The 17,480-nt window shown below is 44.3% G+C and overlaps 1 protein-coding gene across 1 annotated transcript in view; it reads left to right on the top strand.

The window, feature by feature from the left end:
• LOC109299239 (sodium/hydrogen exchanger 10-like) overlaps positions 1-17,480 on the top strand; it is a 259,437-nt gene that overhangs the window by 88,025 nt on the left and 153,932 nt on the right. Inside the window, exons 10-12 of the mRNA XM_019519839.1 lie at positions 5,673-5,754; positions 10,303-10,469; positions 13,286-13,426. Of these exons, the coding sequence (XP_019375384.1) occupies positions 5,673-5,754; positions 10,303-10,469; positions 13,286-13,426 (390 nt within the window). The remainder of the gene's footprint in view (positions 1-5,672; positions 5,755-10,302; positions 10,470-13,285; positions 13,427-17,480) is intronic.

The following is a 17,480-nucleotide window of genomic DNA, read 5'->3' as shown; positions in this document are numbered from 1 at the left end:
CCTAATCTAACCTAAATTTCCCTTGCTGCAGCTTCAGACCATTGCTCCTTCTTCTGTCATTTGCCACCACTGAGAACAGTCTAGCTCCATCCTCTTTTGAACCCTGCTATTAAATCTGTGCCTCAGTCTTCTTTTCTCCAGACTAAAAAAAGCCCAGTTCCCTTAGCCTGTCCTCAGAAGTCATATGCCCCAGCCCCCTAGCCATTTTCATTGTCTTCTGCTGGACTATCTCCAGTTTGTCCACATCCTTTCTGTAGTGGGGGCCCAAAAGTGGATACAGGACTGCAGATGTGCCAGTGCTGAATAGAGGGAAATAATCACTTCCTTCAATCTGCTGGCAGCTTTCCTACTAATGCAGCCCAGTATGCCATTAGCCTTCTTTAACAATGGCACACTGTTGACTTATATTCAGCTTATTGTCCACTGTAACCCCAAGGTCCTTTTCTTCAGAGCTGCTGCCTATCTGGTTGGTCCCTAGCCTGTACCAGTGCATGGAATTGTTCCATCCTAATTGCAGGACTTTGCACTTCTCGTTATTGAACCTCATGAGATTTCTTTTGGTCCAATCCTCCAATTTATTGAGATCTTTCTGAATCCTAGCCCTACCTGCCAGAATATCTACTGCTTCCCTGCTTGGTGCCATCTGAAAATTTGCTGAAGGTGTTCTCCATCCCATCTTCCAGGTCATTGTTAAAGATACTGAACAAAACTGGCCCTAGGAGCAACCCCTGGGGCACTCCACTTGATACTGGCTGCTAACTAAACATCAAGGCATTGTTTACTACCCTTTGAGCCTGACAATCCAGCCAGTTTTCTATCCACCTTATGATTCATCCAACCCATACTTATCCACCTTATGAGTCAACCAACCCATACATTCATCCAACCCATACTTTCTTATCTTGTTTGCAAGAATATTATGGGAAACCATATCAAAAGCCTTGCCAAAGTCAAGGTATATCATGTCCCCTGCTCTCCCCACATTCACAGAACGATTCACGTCATCATAGAAGGCAATCTGGTTGATCAGGCATGACCTCCCCTTGGTGAATCTATGCTGACTGTTCCTAATCACCTTCTCCAAGTGCTTAGAAATGGATACTTTGTGGACCTGCTCCATGATTTTTCCAGGGACTGAGGTGAGGCTTACTGGTCTGTAGTTTCCTGGATCTTCCTTCTTCCCTTTCTTAAAGATGGTTACTATATTTGCCCTTTTCCAATCATCCGGGATCTTCTCCAATCGCCACAAGTTTTCAAAGATAATGGCTGGTGGCTTTGCAATAATATCAGCCAACTCCCTCAGCACACTCGGGAAATCTGAATAATTTATGACCAGTTCTTTCACCGTGGTTGGCTGCTCACCTCCTCCCCAAACTGTGCTGCCAGGTGCAGTAGTCTGGGAGCTGACCTTGCCTGTGAAGACTGAGGTGAAAAAAGGCATTGAATACTTCAGCCCTTTCTGCATCTCCAGTCACTAGGTTGCCTCCCCCATTCAGTAAAGGACCCACACTTTCCCTGATCTTCCTTTTGTTGCTGACATACTTGTAGAAACCCTCCTTGTTAACCTTCATGTCCCTTGCTAGTTGCAACTACAATTGCACTTTGGCCTTCTTGATTTTATGCCTGCATGCCCAAGCAACACTCTTATACTCATCCCTAGGCCTTTGTCCAAGTTTTTGCCTCTTGTAAGCTTCCTTTTTTGTGTTTTAGCACACTGGAAGGTTTCTTGCTAAGCCAATAGTTTGGAGTAACCATTTCCATATACCTAATTATTACTTATCTTATAGAGAATTGCTGCATGCACTAAGATTATTTGAGATATTTGCATTGTATTGATGATTGGGCCAAGAGAAATAGGATTTTTGCCTCAGAAATGTTCTTGGCTGTAAGTGAATGTATGTATTAAGCTACTGAGGCACAGGCAGCAGCAGAATGGGCCCCCTGGGGACTTCTTCTGGTATCACCATTCACTCCACACTTACTGCTGAAGGCAGGGCTGTGCCTTCTGTGGCAAAGCCTCCTGGGGAGGGACATAATTCCACATACCCTTCATCCCAGATATGCTACTGGGCATGGGGTTGTGTCTGCCTGGCTGCAGTGGCCAGCAGCTGTGCAGGGCTGCCCTGCTGTTGAAAAGAATCCTAGGGAAAGGGAGGCCACACTGGTGCCACCTCTAAGACCGTGCCATAGGTTGGTGCCCTGCTCGTCCCACCCTAGTTACACTACTGGTTCACAAGCAGATTCTCACTTGTGAGTCTAGCTCATATCCTTGAGCTCTGCTCCAAGACTCTTTTACCTTAGCAGTACCTGTGGAGTATGCTCTAGAACAGGGGTTCCCAATGTTTATGTGCCCAAGAGCACATTCAAATTTAAAAGTAAAAGCAGTGGGCTCTAATATGAATATTAAAGTTTAGAATTCAGATCAATCCAATCATCTCATACATTATTTAAAATCACATTAGATTGACAACTTCAAAATGCAGCTTCCCTTTACTTGTATTCTTTTGAAGTTTTATCCATGGCGCCTACAGGCACTGCATCGGAAATCACTGCTCTAGAGTCTAAACTCACTCTTCCTTGGGCTTCTACATTGCAAGGATATAAAGCAGTGTTCACTACCCCTGCTTCTTGATTTTTTTTTCCAACCATCTGGCTGGAAGTGGAGTGTTTTTACTTTTCCTAGCAGCCTTCAATCCTGAAGGAAATGTCTGAACCTACCCATATTTCTTACTATTCTCAGCACCATTCTGGGAGATCATTTCAATGCTTTTTATGTTCTTCTTTCTGATGGGGCAACTGGTAGTGTTTAGGCTCCAGCTGGGCACCTTTTTCCTCCCCCTTTCCCCATCTCAGTAGCACTGCACATTTGTTTTTTTCTCTTAAATTGCTCTGGATTGGATCCAGAAAATAGCTTTGCCCAAAACTCATTCTCCAGGATTCATACCATGCCCTTCATTTGATGGCTACATAAGGTGTCTTTGTTTTGTCTGGGAGATAATCATATCCCTGACTGCTGTCTTATCTATCACTCTTAAGTAGGGAGCCAGCATTTTATTTTTAGAAAGTTTTTTCTTTCCTGGTGATTCTGTGCAAAATCACAGGGAATGCCAGATTTCACAGTGATTGTTTTCCACAAAAATTGCAAAAACACAAATTGAGTAGATCCCTACATATACTGTCTGCAAGTGCACCTTAGCATGACAAAGGATCTCTCAGTCCTCCAACATCCCACAGTTTTGTGCACTGCCCTCCCACCATCCCCAAGGGGACTGGGAGGGAGGGACAGTGGGCTATTCAGTCACTCAGCACTCCATTCTCTTGGTTCCCATAGTGGGCATAGGACATTAGGCCACAGCATGCCTACTGATAGCCTGCCCTGACCCGGCAAGAGGACAGGACAGCTCCAGTCCTAGGGGATCCAGGCTGAAGTGTGATTACTGATAGGCTTCACTCTCCTTGTGTATGTGAGAGGGGGAGCAGAGCCACAGGGCTAAGCAATCCCCTATCATGTGCCTTGACTGGAGAGCATATTGCTCCATGCTTTTTTCTGTTATTTTTTTAGCACTTCAGCCCTGGGGGCTTCACAGGCAGGATCACATCTGTTTACATCTTTAGTGCTATGAGTGTAACTTTTGTCTGTGGTCTTAGTGATTTTTGTTTGTTTGTTTGTTTGTTTAAAGAAGAATTTATTCCTTGGTCGGTCATGTCTCTCATTTTATGTTTTGTTCACCATATGGAGCTATTATACTTTTAAGTGATGATCATTTTGAAGGGTCTATCCTGCAGAGGTGAGGGACACATCAAGTAGAAATGTAGGGGTTGCAAATCCCTCACAAGAAGGGCAGTGGAATGGCTAGATGCCTTTAGCCTTAAAGTGTGAGTGGTGTTTGGCAAACTTAGAATAGAGATACTCAGCATTCTTGTATGAATTTACCTTCCCAAACAGAATTTTTGGTGACCGCTTTTACATATTGTCTCCCCTGAAGTGATAAAAAAATGCTTCACCTTACAAGGACTATGAACATTGAAGAGAAAGCTTTCAAAGTCCTAAGAAATAGGTATTTCTTAGCTGGGAGGAGTTTAAGGCCAGACACAAGGTGAAGAGAACAATTGGTTTGATTAGTGTTGAACTCTATTCACTTCTGGTACAAATGTGACAGAAACTGAAAGGTAACTTTGACTTAGATCCTGGCTCATTGAATTACACATGGCCAGGATTTCACCCCTGCCATGAAAGAATAGGAGAGAAGAGGGACAGTTAATACAGTTAACCCCACCATGTAAACAGCTGCCAGCATAAAAGCCATGTTTAAGTTATTTCCTTGGTATATTAAAAGGAGAGCCCATCAACCCAATAAAACCAAGAACAGATCAACTGAAAGTATACTGGTTGGTGCAAATCCATCTTGAAATGCATGCAGCACAACATGTTTTAGATACATCTGAGGAAATGCATTTCCTTGGTAACAAGTTCACAGATAGAAGATAGAGCTGAAGCTTAGACTTGTGGCTTGCCAGTATCTCCTGACAGGGCTGTCCCTAAGGGGGGAGGGGGGGCCAATCAGGGCAACCGCCCTGGGCCCCATGCTTTGGGGGGCCCTGTGGAGCTAGGCGGAGCGGCCACGGCAACTCCACGCTGCAGTCACTTGCTTCACATTCAGCCACTTGCTACCCCCCACCGCTGACGCCGCTGCTGCCAATGGCAGTGGCAGCTTCTTCGGGTCTGAGGCACATGGGATTGGAGCGAGGGCGGGGCTCCACATGGGCTGACTTGCCCCGGGCCCCACACCCTGCTCCGGTCGGCTCTGTCTCCTGAAGCCTCCCAGCAAAAAATCCAAAATGTTTTTGGAGAAACAGGAAATAGCATCAAAAGTCTCTTCTGAGGGCACTGTTATAGAGAGTGTTTTCTTGAGAAATAGTGTTTGTCATTCCCAAAGCAGGCAGCTGCTAACATGAAGGGAGACTCTCTCATTGAGCAAAAACAATCCCAGAAATCAGTATCATAACATACTGTGGTTTGCCATCACCTACTAGGTTTGTTGTCCTCAGGAACAACCTCTCTTGACCAAAAGGTTATTCAAGCAGGATATCAAGAGAATCACTGATGACTTTGCTCAATATATCCATTATCTTTTCATTATGTTTCTCTTTACAGGTGAGGAAAAAAGAAGGTTGTATAACAGAAAAAAATTACTTGTTTGTAATTCCTTCTATTGTAGTTGTCATCTTTCCTAGTCTTTGCTTTCCTCCTTGGATCAGGGTGCTAATTTTTGCCTATCTGTTAGTTCCTTGAATGTCTTCTGTTCTGGAATTCTTATACAAGGAAGAAAAGGGAGTGCAGATGCTTAGTAATACTGGCCTTATAACCTTGTTTTTTGTTAGGTGATGCAATAATTTTCTCTCTTCGTAATTTTTTGATGTGAAAAGAAAGAATGGTGACAAATGGAATTCCTGATAACAATTTTTTTCTTATTTAGTCATTCTGAAAACAGCAACGACATAGCGTTAAAATTAGCAAAATTAGAAATTAATAATAATATCTTCTGGGATGGAGGCATCTTTTGGGAAGATACGTAGAGTGCTTTATAAATATTCAAAATAATTTACAACTTATTTTATGTTACTGATGGCAGTTGTGACCAGAATGGTGATATTCTGTTTTTCTGTTTTAGATATTACTGCATGCAGGAACGGTATCATTAATGACATTGGTGATTAATTCCACCACAGTGAAAAAGCTGGTTACAACATTAGGTAAACATATCAATTGATAGTATTAAGGAAGAGAGGAAATATTAGAAGTAATATCTTTCTTTGAAGAAATTGACATGCAGTTAATTAAAAAACCTGTTTTATTCAGTTCTGGACCATTTGTTGGAAATAAGTTTGAATGTATTAATGCAAACTTACTTTTTACAGTGCATTGATGAATGTAGACATTCTTTGGACAATTAACAGTGCAAAGTAACTAATTATAATGTATTAAAGTTACAAAAACAAGACATGATATAAGAGATAATATCAAAATTGAATTCACTCTAATTGCAATATTACTTTATCAAGTGCAATTACCGTTGTACATCTGTACAGAGGTAATTTATTTAAAATTATTTTATTTAAAGTAATTTATTTATTTATTTAAAATTTTATTTCTCTGAAGGCTCAGTTATTTATGGAGATCTAAAAACAACATTGGTTCACCATTTCAATTCTGCTCAAGCAAAAGCAACAAGAAATAAGATATATACTACAATCGTAATGTAATGTTTATAAAACCTAGCAGATGGTGGTCCCAATTCACACAAGTGGTTAAGCACATGCCTAATTTAAATAAAATACATAGCTCCTTGTTAAACTGGGACATGCACTAGGCATGTCCCAGTCAACTTTATTTGTATGTCTGTAGTCTGTGTATTTAAGTTTAATACTATATTTTCTCACATGCAACACACCCACAAATAAAATACACACTTTGTTTTTGAAGGCAGAAAATAGAAAAAAAATATTTTTCCACTGTCATGGCTAACTGTGACACAGAATCAGTCCTCCTGGAAAAACACAGAGGCTGCTTACAGATGTTAAAAAAAATCCCCCATAAAAAACAGTGCCTTGTTTTAAACTACCAATAGAGACATCTTGTTAGGCCATTTGTAGATTAAACAGGGCCCCTAAATTGAAGTGGTGGGTCTTTAAAAACACCACTTCAGTTTAGGGCTGATTAAACCCCTGTGTCACGCACACACACCACTGACTTACCTGCCTCTCTGGCGGTGGGGAGGGTGGGCTGCCAGTGGGCAGAGTGGTCCCTGGGCTGTGGCAGGGGCTGGTGCTTCCCTCCGCAGCAGGGCCCCACCCCCCCAAGGCAGCATCTGCCTGCAGGCACCTGGCTCAGGTGGTCCCAAGGGCCACCACAGTTATGGAGGGAAGCACTAGGCCCCCACAGAGCTCAGGCAGGTGGGCTCTGGGGCGGGGGAGAGGATCAGGCTCGCTGCTTTCCCAGGCTACTGCCAGGCTGCCTGCAGGTCTTCCTAGAGAGCCACGGAGCTGCACAAAGCCCAGTGTTTCACTCCATGGTTGTAAGGGCAGCAAACTAAAACTCCTCAGAGTTTTAGTTTGCTGCTCCCCAAGTCATTTAAGGTGCATTATGCCACCAAATTTCCTACAGTGGCTGGGATTAATGCGCAATACTCCACCAAGGCGTGCAAACACTGACACCATTAAAGTGGTGCAAAAGCATTTAGCCTGCTTCAAAGTGTCGTGCACACACACCCCTCTTTTCATTTACACATGGCCTTAGTTGGCCCCAGCTCACCTAATGTCTATAGCTCGAGCACTTCAGTGGGGCTTTTTTGGAATTTTGTCTAATAGGTGATTCAATCAGCTATTAGATAAAAGCTTCAAAAAGCCCTACTGAAGCACCTGATCTATACAGATGCTGCAGAGCTGAGCTGGGTCAAAATTACGCACTGCTACTTCTGGTAAAGTGCATTAATTGGGCAGGGTAGGGCGGGATTTAACATCTGTGAGCAGCCAGAATGTCTAGGAAATGTGACATCAGGAATGTTCTGGTGTGGTAGACTTATGTCTTCAGATGTTACACTTCAAAGATATTCTGTGTTTCCAGGGGGCTTATTTTGTATCATGCAAGGTTAGGCCCCAGACCCTTGCAACTGGTAGTAGTGAAACTGTTACTTCTTTAGTGTAAGTAGTTCTTTATAAGACTCTGTATGTAGAGTGCTGTCTCCACATCACAAACCTCATCAAAATAATACTAACCACTTACTTGCTGCTTTGGACATAAGCTACAATGTCAACCAGTAGCTACAGCTGTGAGAGGGTTTGCCAAGCAGAGGTAAGTGGCAGATGCCTTGGCAGCTGCATGACCTGCACAGTGTCTCTAGACATGCTCCTTTTCCAGCAAAATAAATAACTTAGTTGGCTTTTTTTTAATGCAAAAGTAGCCTTTGTCTCTTTAGAACCATTGAAGGATACCTTTGCTTATGGGTAAAAGAGATTATTTTAAAAAGGAAGGTTTAGTGTTGTTGTTTAATAATGGAAAAAAAATACAATGAAATAATTATTTTTATTTATTGTTATATAAATGTTCTCTAAGAAAACTTGGGTTTGTGTACATGGCACAGTGCAATATTGTATAGGGATACCCAAGGTAGTTTGAGTGAAATCAACTCTGTAACTGACAGTAGCAGGGGGTGGGGTCTATGATCTTGAAAACAAGGATACAATCAGAATTTGGTCCTTCATCTCTGGGGCTGGCAGGAGGCACTCCTTACTTCCCACCTGCTTCACGAAGATGGGCCAGTCAGCTGAGGGTCTGATCTGCCTGGATCCTGGCTGCCTACCTCTCCCCCCTCCCTCCCCCCCAGCCCCTTCTTGCCCTAACACCCTGAGGGCTCTCTGCCTGCATTCCCCTGCCTTGCCTCTGTCGCCCTAGGGCTCCCTGCCTGTCTGTCCCCCACCCTCATTTCCACCCTGCAGGATGCAACATCCAGTTCACTTAATCCAGATCGGCCCCCAAGAGGCTTATTCCACTCTGCTCTTCTCTGAGAGCTCTCAAACTGCCCATATGAGAATGCACATTTGTCTGGCTGCTGGGAGTGCTGCTCAGCCACAGACAACCTATCTCAGCAGGAAGAGGAACACTCCAGAGTATATTTCTGTGTGCGCTCCGAAGTCAACATGGCCAACAGGTTAAGTCTTACTAATGCTGCCCCTCAAATCAGCTCCCAGAGCCAGTGCCTCTCTCACCCACTGTAGTTATGGGAAGTGGCATGCAACCACACCACCACACACCCTCTGGATCTGACCCTGGACAGTAATATAATTGTATGGATGTGTTCTGTCTTGCCTAGTTAGGCCTAGTGAAAAGGGGTGAAATAACCTGAACAGAGCACCATGTTATTCAGCTATACTGTTTTGGGGATTCAAACCAATGTCTCTGCATGGCATTCTACTGTGTTGCATAGAAACAGCTTATTCAGAGCTAGCCCAAGTATTCATGTGTTGTGCTATGCAGGGCCATATAGACCCGTTGGTGTCTTTGGATTTGAATAAAATAGTTAAAACATAAATCATTTGGCAGGCTGGGGCATAAGCCCATATAAATATGGATACATTTTTCAAAGATTTTTGTTTAAAAGTTTTAAAGAAGTGGTTTTAAGAGAGATTTGAAGAAGGAAAGTGCACAAAAAGAGTGGGGCAATTCCAAGCACAAATAGTGGGATTAAAGAAATAATCAAAAAATGAGGTGATACAGGCAAGAAAGAAGGTGGTGGGGGCAAAGGAGGAGAAAAAAAGATGAAGAAGGGAAGTAATTTCTGTAAAAACCTCTAATATTCCCAATATCACAGTACAGTACCAAAAGAACTCCTCAGTTAAATAACCTTCAAAGGGGCAAGTGGACTGCTTAGGAAAGCAAAATAAACATTAATTTAGACAACTACAGACAAGAGCAACCTAGTAATCCTAATTAAGTGTCACTGGTTACAATAAGGTCCCTGCCAACACATTACACTTAAAATGTGATTAACCAGTTAGTCATGTCTTAAGCTGTGAGCCAGCTACATGGTCAATCAACTAATGGCATGATAAAAGGAGAAATAAGTCACAGGTATTCTACAAAAAGTGTGTAATAATTTTGTGGTTGGTTCCTATCAGACCATTAACTGAACATGTAGCCAGGTGTACTGGGAGTCCTATCAGCTGATAGGGCTCCCAGCCATAGGGGAGCACCAGCACCTGGCAGCCACAGGGGTACATGAGCCCACAGCTGATGCAGGCTCCCACATGATGCACCCGTGCAGCTAGGAGCCCATAGCTGATGAGGCTTCCAGTTGCGGGGTTGTACCATCTGCCCCCAAGACTGGGAGCCCCATCAGCTGAGGGGCTTCCAGTTGAGGGAGCTTGCACCAGCAATAAGGCATGATGGTATTTAATGCACAATCCCACAATCATGCCTCCTGCTATGCATGTGTGGCAGGAAGTGTGGTTGTATGGTTCATGCATCAGATCCCATTTAATCTTTACAGTCACATCTGAAGGGGGCTTTTAGTACCTGTAAAGGAGAGAAGCTTGTGACAGCAGCGTACTGCAGCTTCTACAAGCTAAAAAAGTTCCCTGGAAGAATCCTATGACTTCTCAGGGAGAAAATTTCAACCTGCTCCCGGTGACTTTTCAGGAAGGTCATTCAGGTGGTCAGTTATCTTCTCACCTTCCAACATTCTCTCTTTCACATCACACAAGTATACTTACTGATAAATGCTTTCACTTTCCTTCATTCCATAGGTCTGTGTAATATTACCCTTCCAAAGCGTATGGCAATATACAGTGCTGTTCAACGAATAAAAGAAATGCAGATCAATGCGTTTTCCATGCTAAAACTTGACAGATTTTTAGCTGATGCAAATTGGAACATGACTGAAGAAGCAATTCAAATTGATTACCCTTATAAAGTGAGTAATTAATATTTATCATATTTATTCTTTCATAAAAAGAAAATCCTGTAGGAAGAGGTTTAAAAAAAGTGCCTGAATTGAAAGACTGATTAGTTGGTTTCGATTTATGATAGTATCTATTAGAAAAGTAGATTCATAAATATTAGGTTTACAAAAGAAAACTATAATGATAAAGAGGGCTTTGTTATGATGGAAGTATTTGATATTGATATGGTAGTATTTGGATAAACTGGAAAGTTCGAAAAATAAAAAAATGAGTTGTATGTGCTATATATATGAGTTTTGTCTATCATCATCTGTTTGAAGCCAGTTTCAGAGAAGAGAGGACTTTATGGAGGTAGATATGAAATGTATAAGAGAAAATGATGACTTATACAATACTTGACCTGCATTTACTTTTAAGAAATGACATTACGAAACTTGTACTTGAGTGCGTGTCTGGAACACAATGGTTGCTAAATTATAATAATTTTACTAAAATTGGGAAGGAATGCTGGACTGTTTGTCTGTCCTCCTATCTTCCTCTGACACACTGCAATTTTTTTTCGTTTTCTTCTATAAAGCCCAGGTGGCTTTTGGCTGTGGTGCATGAGAGCAGCCAGAGTAAATATTCTTGGGAACACTCCCACAGGGGAGGTTCACACCAAAGAGCATTGTGTCAGGCTTCCATAAACGTCTTCATTAACCTCCAGTAAAGGTTTTACATAGAATTTATATAGGAGTGACGACATATAGACAAATTCAATTTCAGTGACCTTAATTCAACATTTCTATTCTTTTTCTGTCATCTTAAGGGTTTTTTCCCCCATACAATTATATTTGCTTTGAATTTCCAGGATTTCTAATGCCATATTTTCTTGCATATAACACACTCTTTTTCTCAAAAAAATATCAGCTGCATGTCATAAGCAAGGAAATATGATAATACCAGGTTCTGCTGTTAAGCCTCAGCTAGGGGGGAAATGAAAATAACACTGTGCATACTCCACAGGGAGCAGCACATTGAACATGTTGGGCTCCCTAGCTGCTGCTACTCAGTTACTGTTACCAGTATTTTCAAAACTTCCCTTTTCTGCATTCTACCTTTCAAAAAAAGTTGTGCATCTTATTCAGGGGCAATTTGTATGTGAGAAAATATAGTGTTCTTCTTACAAGTAAAGAACACACAACCATCCTTTGCATAGAAAGGAAATAAGAGTTACTATGATATATTTTCAGAAAGATCCTGATTTTCTGTATAATCATAGGATTTTGGCTGCTTACAGATGTTAAAAAACCCCTTTTTACCAGAAGAGACAGCATGTTAGTTTGACCCAACTTTGCAGCGTCTTTATAGATCAAACTCTTCCATGGGGCTTTTTGGCACTTTTATCTAATAGCTGATTCAATCAGCTATTAGACAGAATTGCCAAAAAACCCCCACTAAAGCACCCAATATACATTGGGCAAGCTGGGTCCAACTAGCGCACTGCCTCTATTTGGTATGTGCTGGGCTTGGCATGGGAGCACACCAAGTTTAAAGTGCCGTTTTGGTTTTCTTTAATGTCTGTAAGCAGCCCTTGATACTATAATTTCTTTAGCATGAAAAAACACCATATTTACTCAAGGTTAAGGTGAGGGTTTTCCCCCATTCAGCTTGGGAGGATACCTTTATCTTAGATTTGAGTACAGGTCAGGCAAGGAACTGCTGCAGCTTCTGACAGGACTACAGTGTGTGGAGCAGGAGAAGTGTGGGAAAAGGAGATGTATGGTGCAGGAGGGGGTGCATGGGGGAAAGGGTGATGGGCAGAGCGTGGGGGAAGGGATGTGCAGAGCAAGGGAAGCATAGGGAAAGGGCACAGGGGAAGGGGCCTGGTGAAAGGGTGCCAAGGAAGAGAAACATGGAGCAAGGGGAACTTAGGAGAGAGTTACAGGGAAGGGGTATGCAGTGTAGGGGGAGTGTAGAGGGAATGGGCACACAGTGCTGGGGGGGATGGGGAAGGGTTGCATGGTGCTGGGTGGAGTGCAGAGGAAAAGGCAGTGAGGGAGTATGGGGGAAGGGATGTGTGGAGCATGGGGAAAGGGAAACATAGATTGCTAGAAAAGGGGAATGGGGAGTGTGAGAAAAGGGCACAAGGGAAGGGGAGCATGGAGCAAGGGGAGCATAGGAAAATGGTGTGAGGAAGGCACAGAGACTGGCGGGGGAGCTATTGCAGCTCCAGCTGTATCCCCAACCTGGGTTGGAGCCAGGAGCTGGAGCCACTGCTACCGTCCAGCCTGGTCATGTGTTCCATGCACCCAGCAGGGACAGAACCAGAGCAGTTGAAAAGGTAGGGGAACAACAGGCATCAGGGGAGGGAGGGGGAGGGCTAAGTGGCAGGAATGGAAAGGAACTGGAAGGCGGAAGACAGGAGGCAAGCCCAAGAGGAGGAGCAACAGGCAAGGCAAGGACAAGGGTCATGGGACAGGCTGCCCACCCCACAGCTGCCGCTTTCCCTGCTATGATTTTCCCTGTGGCAGTGGTGGGGAGGAGGAATTTAAGAGGACTTACAATAACTAGATTCTAAACATTTTCCATGTTTGGCATCTAATAACTCGGAGTTCTTAAATTCAGGGTCGTCTTGAATCTTGATAAATATGGTACTACAAGTTTAATCTCTATTATCTTTGTGAATATTGTTTGTGTCAAACTCAAAATAGAGCTCAAATTAGATTTTGTTAATAGTATTTTTAATTTCTTACTATTTTTTAACAGACTTCCATTAGCTTTCTTTTTTGGGTTTTATGCTGCTGTATGTCAGTCACTTCAGTTTTTTCTTTTTGTCTTTACTTAGTTTGACACAGAAGAGGTTTCCCAAGTTGTTCGAAGGCTGAGATGTCCAGATTGTAACACAGACATTTCATATGATACAACACCTCAACAAATTGCTGACATTCTGGAAGAAGCCAGATTACGCCTTTTAACAGCACAGATAGTTAGTATTATTAATTCTGTTTGGTTTTATTCTCATTTTCTCTTAACACATTTATTTCAGTGTTAGTAGTCTTATCTCTTAAAGCAAGATATGCTATCCCATAGCCCGTACCTCATTAGAAAATGAAATGTTCTTTAGCCTGCATGATTTAAACTAAAATATTTGGATCAGACCTATCACTTGAGGAAGTGGGGGGGACTGCCTCCCCAGCCATGGCCCTACTGCCTCAGGAGCATCTCTTGTGTGATCAGTTGCTGTCCTTTTCCCTGTGCAGCTGCTAAGCAGCTTGCCAGCTGGCTATCTGCTGCATCATATGGGTAGTTCTCGCTGCTCCTTTACCCACTTTCTGCCAGGCTGTGGGACCCCCAGGAGAAGAAGATGTGATGTTTGATAGGCTCTGTATCTCAGAAAGATGGTGGAATGAGGAAAATCAAAGAAAGGCTGTAATACGAGGATACAAATTATTCAGGAATGATAGAGTAGGTCATATTGGTTGGGGAGTGGTACTCTACATCAAAGACTGCATCAAATCATATATAATAGATTTTTCAGCTGAGAAGAGAGGTAACATCTGATCTCTGTGGATAAAAATTCTGGGTTTCAACAGAAAAATACACATGGGGAGCAGCTGGTTCTGGAAGAGGTAAGAGCGTTCTTGGCCTAGTCCTAAGTAGTGCACAGGATTTGGTACAAAGGGTAAGTGTTACTAAATCTCTGTGCAGTAGCAACCACAGTGCAATTGGGTTTGACATCCATGTAGGAGGGGAGACAAAAAGAAAATCTACCACAGTAGTCTTTAACTTTAAAAAGGGAGAAATAGGGATACCCATTAAAACCCACTGCCATGGGCAGGACCTATGTGGACAGGGCTGTGAAGATGATATGGGGCCATGGGCCAGCAGGGGGCAGTGTCTAGGAGTGGAATGTGCAGGTGGAGCTTGGACCATGGGCCAGGATGTTGGGGCAGTGATAGCGCAGGGGCAGAGCCATGATCTGCCTGCACACCCCTGCAACGGGCACCAATTCCGCAGGGTGTGCAGGGAGTGGATCACAGCTCTGCGCTGGGCCCCAGCTCTGCACTGTCACCACCCTGAGATCCTGGACCTGGACACAGCTCACCTCCTGTCTGTGGCACCTATCTGTCTGGCCATGTGTCCTGCCTATGCAGGTCCCAACCAGTCTCTATGGCTATCCTGTGATCGTGGGCAGTGACAGCATGGGGTCAGAGCCGTGATCCACTCCCCAAATTACTATGCCTGCAGAACTGGTGCCTGTTGCAGAGGCGTGTAGGAAGCAGATTGTGGTTCTGCCCTGGGACCCTGCCCCACACTGTCACGGCCCCATAATCCCAGCCCTACCCACCCATTCCATTCCCTGTCTGCCTGCAGTCCCATCCTAACCACTCAGCCCAGCATGGAGCAGAGCCACTTGGTGAGTTGTTGCGGGGGGTGGGGGTGCTGACCAAGCCTGCCACGGCTCACCAAAACTCCCTAAGTGGCCCTGAGGCCCAAATAATTGTCCACCCCTGACCTAAAAGCTAAATTCTGCAGACCCTGGTGCATCTGCTTGCAGCATCCCCACTGCTAGCTTCCAGCAGCTTGGGTTCTGTGGCGGGCGATAGGGGTCTCCTGGATCATAGGCTGCTCATGGCAGGTGGCAGGGAGGCTGCCAGCAGCTGCACTTTAGGGGTCCATGGAGCCTAGCTATAGGTACTAACACCCACTCCCCCTTGCCTCATCCTTGCCTCTCCCTCCCTCCCTCCTGCCTGCCCTGCCACCTTCTAGTTCCTGCTGGGCAGCACCACATGATTTCCCTTCTTCCCTTTCCCTGCCGGACTGCACCCTGCCCTGCGCTGAACAATAACTGGTAAGCTATAACCAGTTATCACTGGGCTTATCATTTAAATGATTGATCATTTAACTGTTCACATCCATAGTTAGAAAGAAGTTAAAAGAGGCCCCTAAGGAGGTGATGAATGTGAAAGCAGCATGGGAGCTGCTTAAGAACACCATATTGGAGGCACAGAGCGAATGCATACCTCAAATTAAAAAACTAGAAAGTGGACCAAAAGAAAGCCGGCATGGTTTAATAGAAGAAATGAAGAAGCAATAAGTAGAAAAAGGCATCTTTCAAAAAAGTGGAAGACAAATCCTATTAAGGAAAATAAAAAAGCATAAACTTCATCAAATCAAATGTAAAACCTTAATAAGGCAAGCTAAGCAAGAATTTGAGAAACTTGCTAGAGATAAAAGGTAACAATAAACATTTCTTTAAGTACATTGAAACCAAAGACCTGCAAAGAGAGTCAGTTGGGCCTTTGGATGATCGGGGTATAAAAGGAGCATTAAAGATGACAGGGCTACTGCTGAGCAACTAAATGCATTCTTTGCATCTGTCTTTTCTGTGGAATGTGTTAGGGAAATCCCCTTGCCAGATCCACTCCTCCCTGAGGACAAGTCAGTGGAGCTGACCCATATTGAGGTTTCAATAAATGAGATTGTAGAGGAAATTGATAAAAGCTAAAGAGTTGCAAATCAACAGGACCTGATGGCATTCACCCTAAGATCCTGAAGTAGTTCAGATCAGAAATTGCTGAGCTCTTAGCTGTAGTATGCAACCTGTCACTAAAAACAGCCTTAGTACCAGAGGACTAGAGGGTTGCCAATGTGACTCCCATATTTAAAAAAGACTCTAGAGAGGAATTACAGGCCAGTGAGCCTAACTTCTGTTCTTGGAAAAATGATAGAAACAGAAATAAAAAATAGTTCAGCACATGGCCCACTGGCTGGCACTGTATCTGAAAGGGATCTGCGGGTGACAGTTGACCAAAGGATGAATATGAGTCATCGGTGTGATGAAGTCGCCAGCAGGACAAATAGAATTCTGGTGTGCATCAGCCAATGCTTTACCAGTAGATCCAGAGAGGTGCTCCTCCCCTTCTGTTCAGCATTGGTGAGGCCACAGCTGGAGTACTGTGTCCAATTCTGGGCACTGCACTTCAAGAAGGATGTGGATAAGCTCAAAAGAGTACAGAGAGGGCCACCTGCATGATCAGGAGCCTGGGGGATAGGCCCTATGAAGAGAGACTCTGGGAATTGGGCCTGTTCAGTCTGACTAAGAGAAGACTGAGAGGCAACTTGATAGCCACCTACAAGTATGTCAGGGGCAAACACCAAGGTCTAGGGGAGCAGCTCTTCAGAAAGGCAGTCCTCAGGAGGATGAGGTCCAATGGGCACAAGCTAGTTGAGAAAAAACTTTGGCTAAACATAAGGAAGAACTTCTTTTCTGTAAGGGTAACTAGTAGGGCTGTACAAACCTTCAGGTGCTGATTTAGTGGCTGAATCTCCAAATCTTAATTGAATCAGAAGGCCAGTGAAAAGGTCCGAATCCATTTGGAGCTCTCTGAATCGATTCGGAAAAGATTCAGAGGGCTTTGGCGATTCAAGCAGTCTCAGCTTGCTGCAGCAGGGAGCTGAACCTGGACTCCGTGCTGGTAAGTAGCAGGGGAGGGGAAGGAGGAGGGGCTGCAGGCCCCATCTCCTGCCTGCTCCCTTAGCCGCCCCTGAGTGCCTCCCTGAGCCCCGCCTGCTGTCCCTGCCCCGCCTGGCCTCAGCTCCCTGCTCTTTGGAAAAAAAAAAGCCCCCACTCACCAGCTGCTGCCAGGCAGGGAGGTGATCTCCACTGTCCCCCACTGCCCCATGCCATATGGGGGGCTCTGCCACGAGTCCTCTGACCCCTGCCCACTCTCCTAGCCCCTCCATGGCTGCCCTGCCTGGCCCCAGATCCACTCTCTTTAAAACAAAAAACAAAAAAAAACCCCTGCACTCACTGGCTGCTGCAGTGGCCTCCAGGCATTTGGGGGCTCGTGGCAAAGCTCTCCATGCATCGTGGAGCAGTGAGGGGTAGCAGAGATGGTTCCCCCACCTGGCAGGAGCCAGTGAGGTGGGACTTTTTTTTTTTTAAAGGGCTGGGAGGTGGGGCAGTCAGGGCAGTGATGGCAGGGCCTGGGAGAGTAGACAGGGGACAGGGGACTCATGGCAGAGCCCTCTACATG

The sequence above is a fragment of the Gavialis gangeticus genome, unplaced genomic scaffold (assembly GCF_001723915.1).
Source record: "Gavialis gangeticus isolate Ggan-Ray unplaced genomic scaffold, GavGan_comp1, whole genome shotgun sequence".
In the NCBI taxonomy this organism is placed as follows: domain Eukaryota; kingdom Metazoa; phylum Chordata; order Crocodylia; family Gavialidae; genus Gavialis; species Gavialis gangeticus.
Note: the sequence above shows the minus strand (reverse complement) of the source record. Positions and strands in the feature narration are given on the sequence as shown.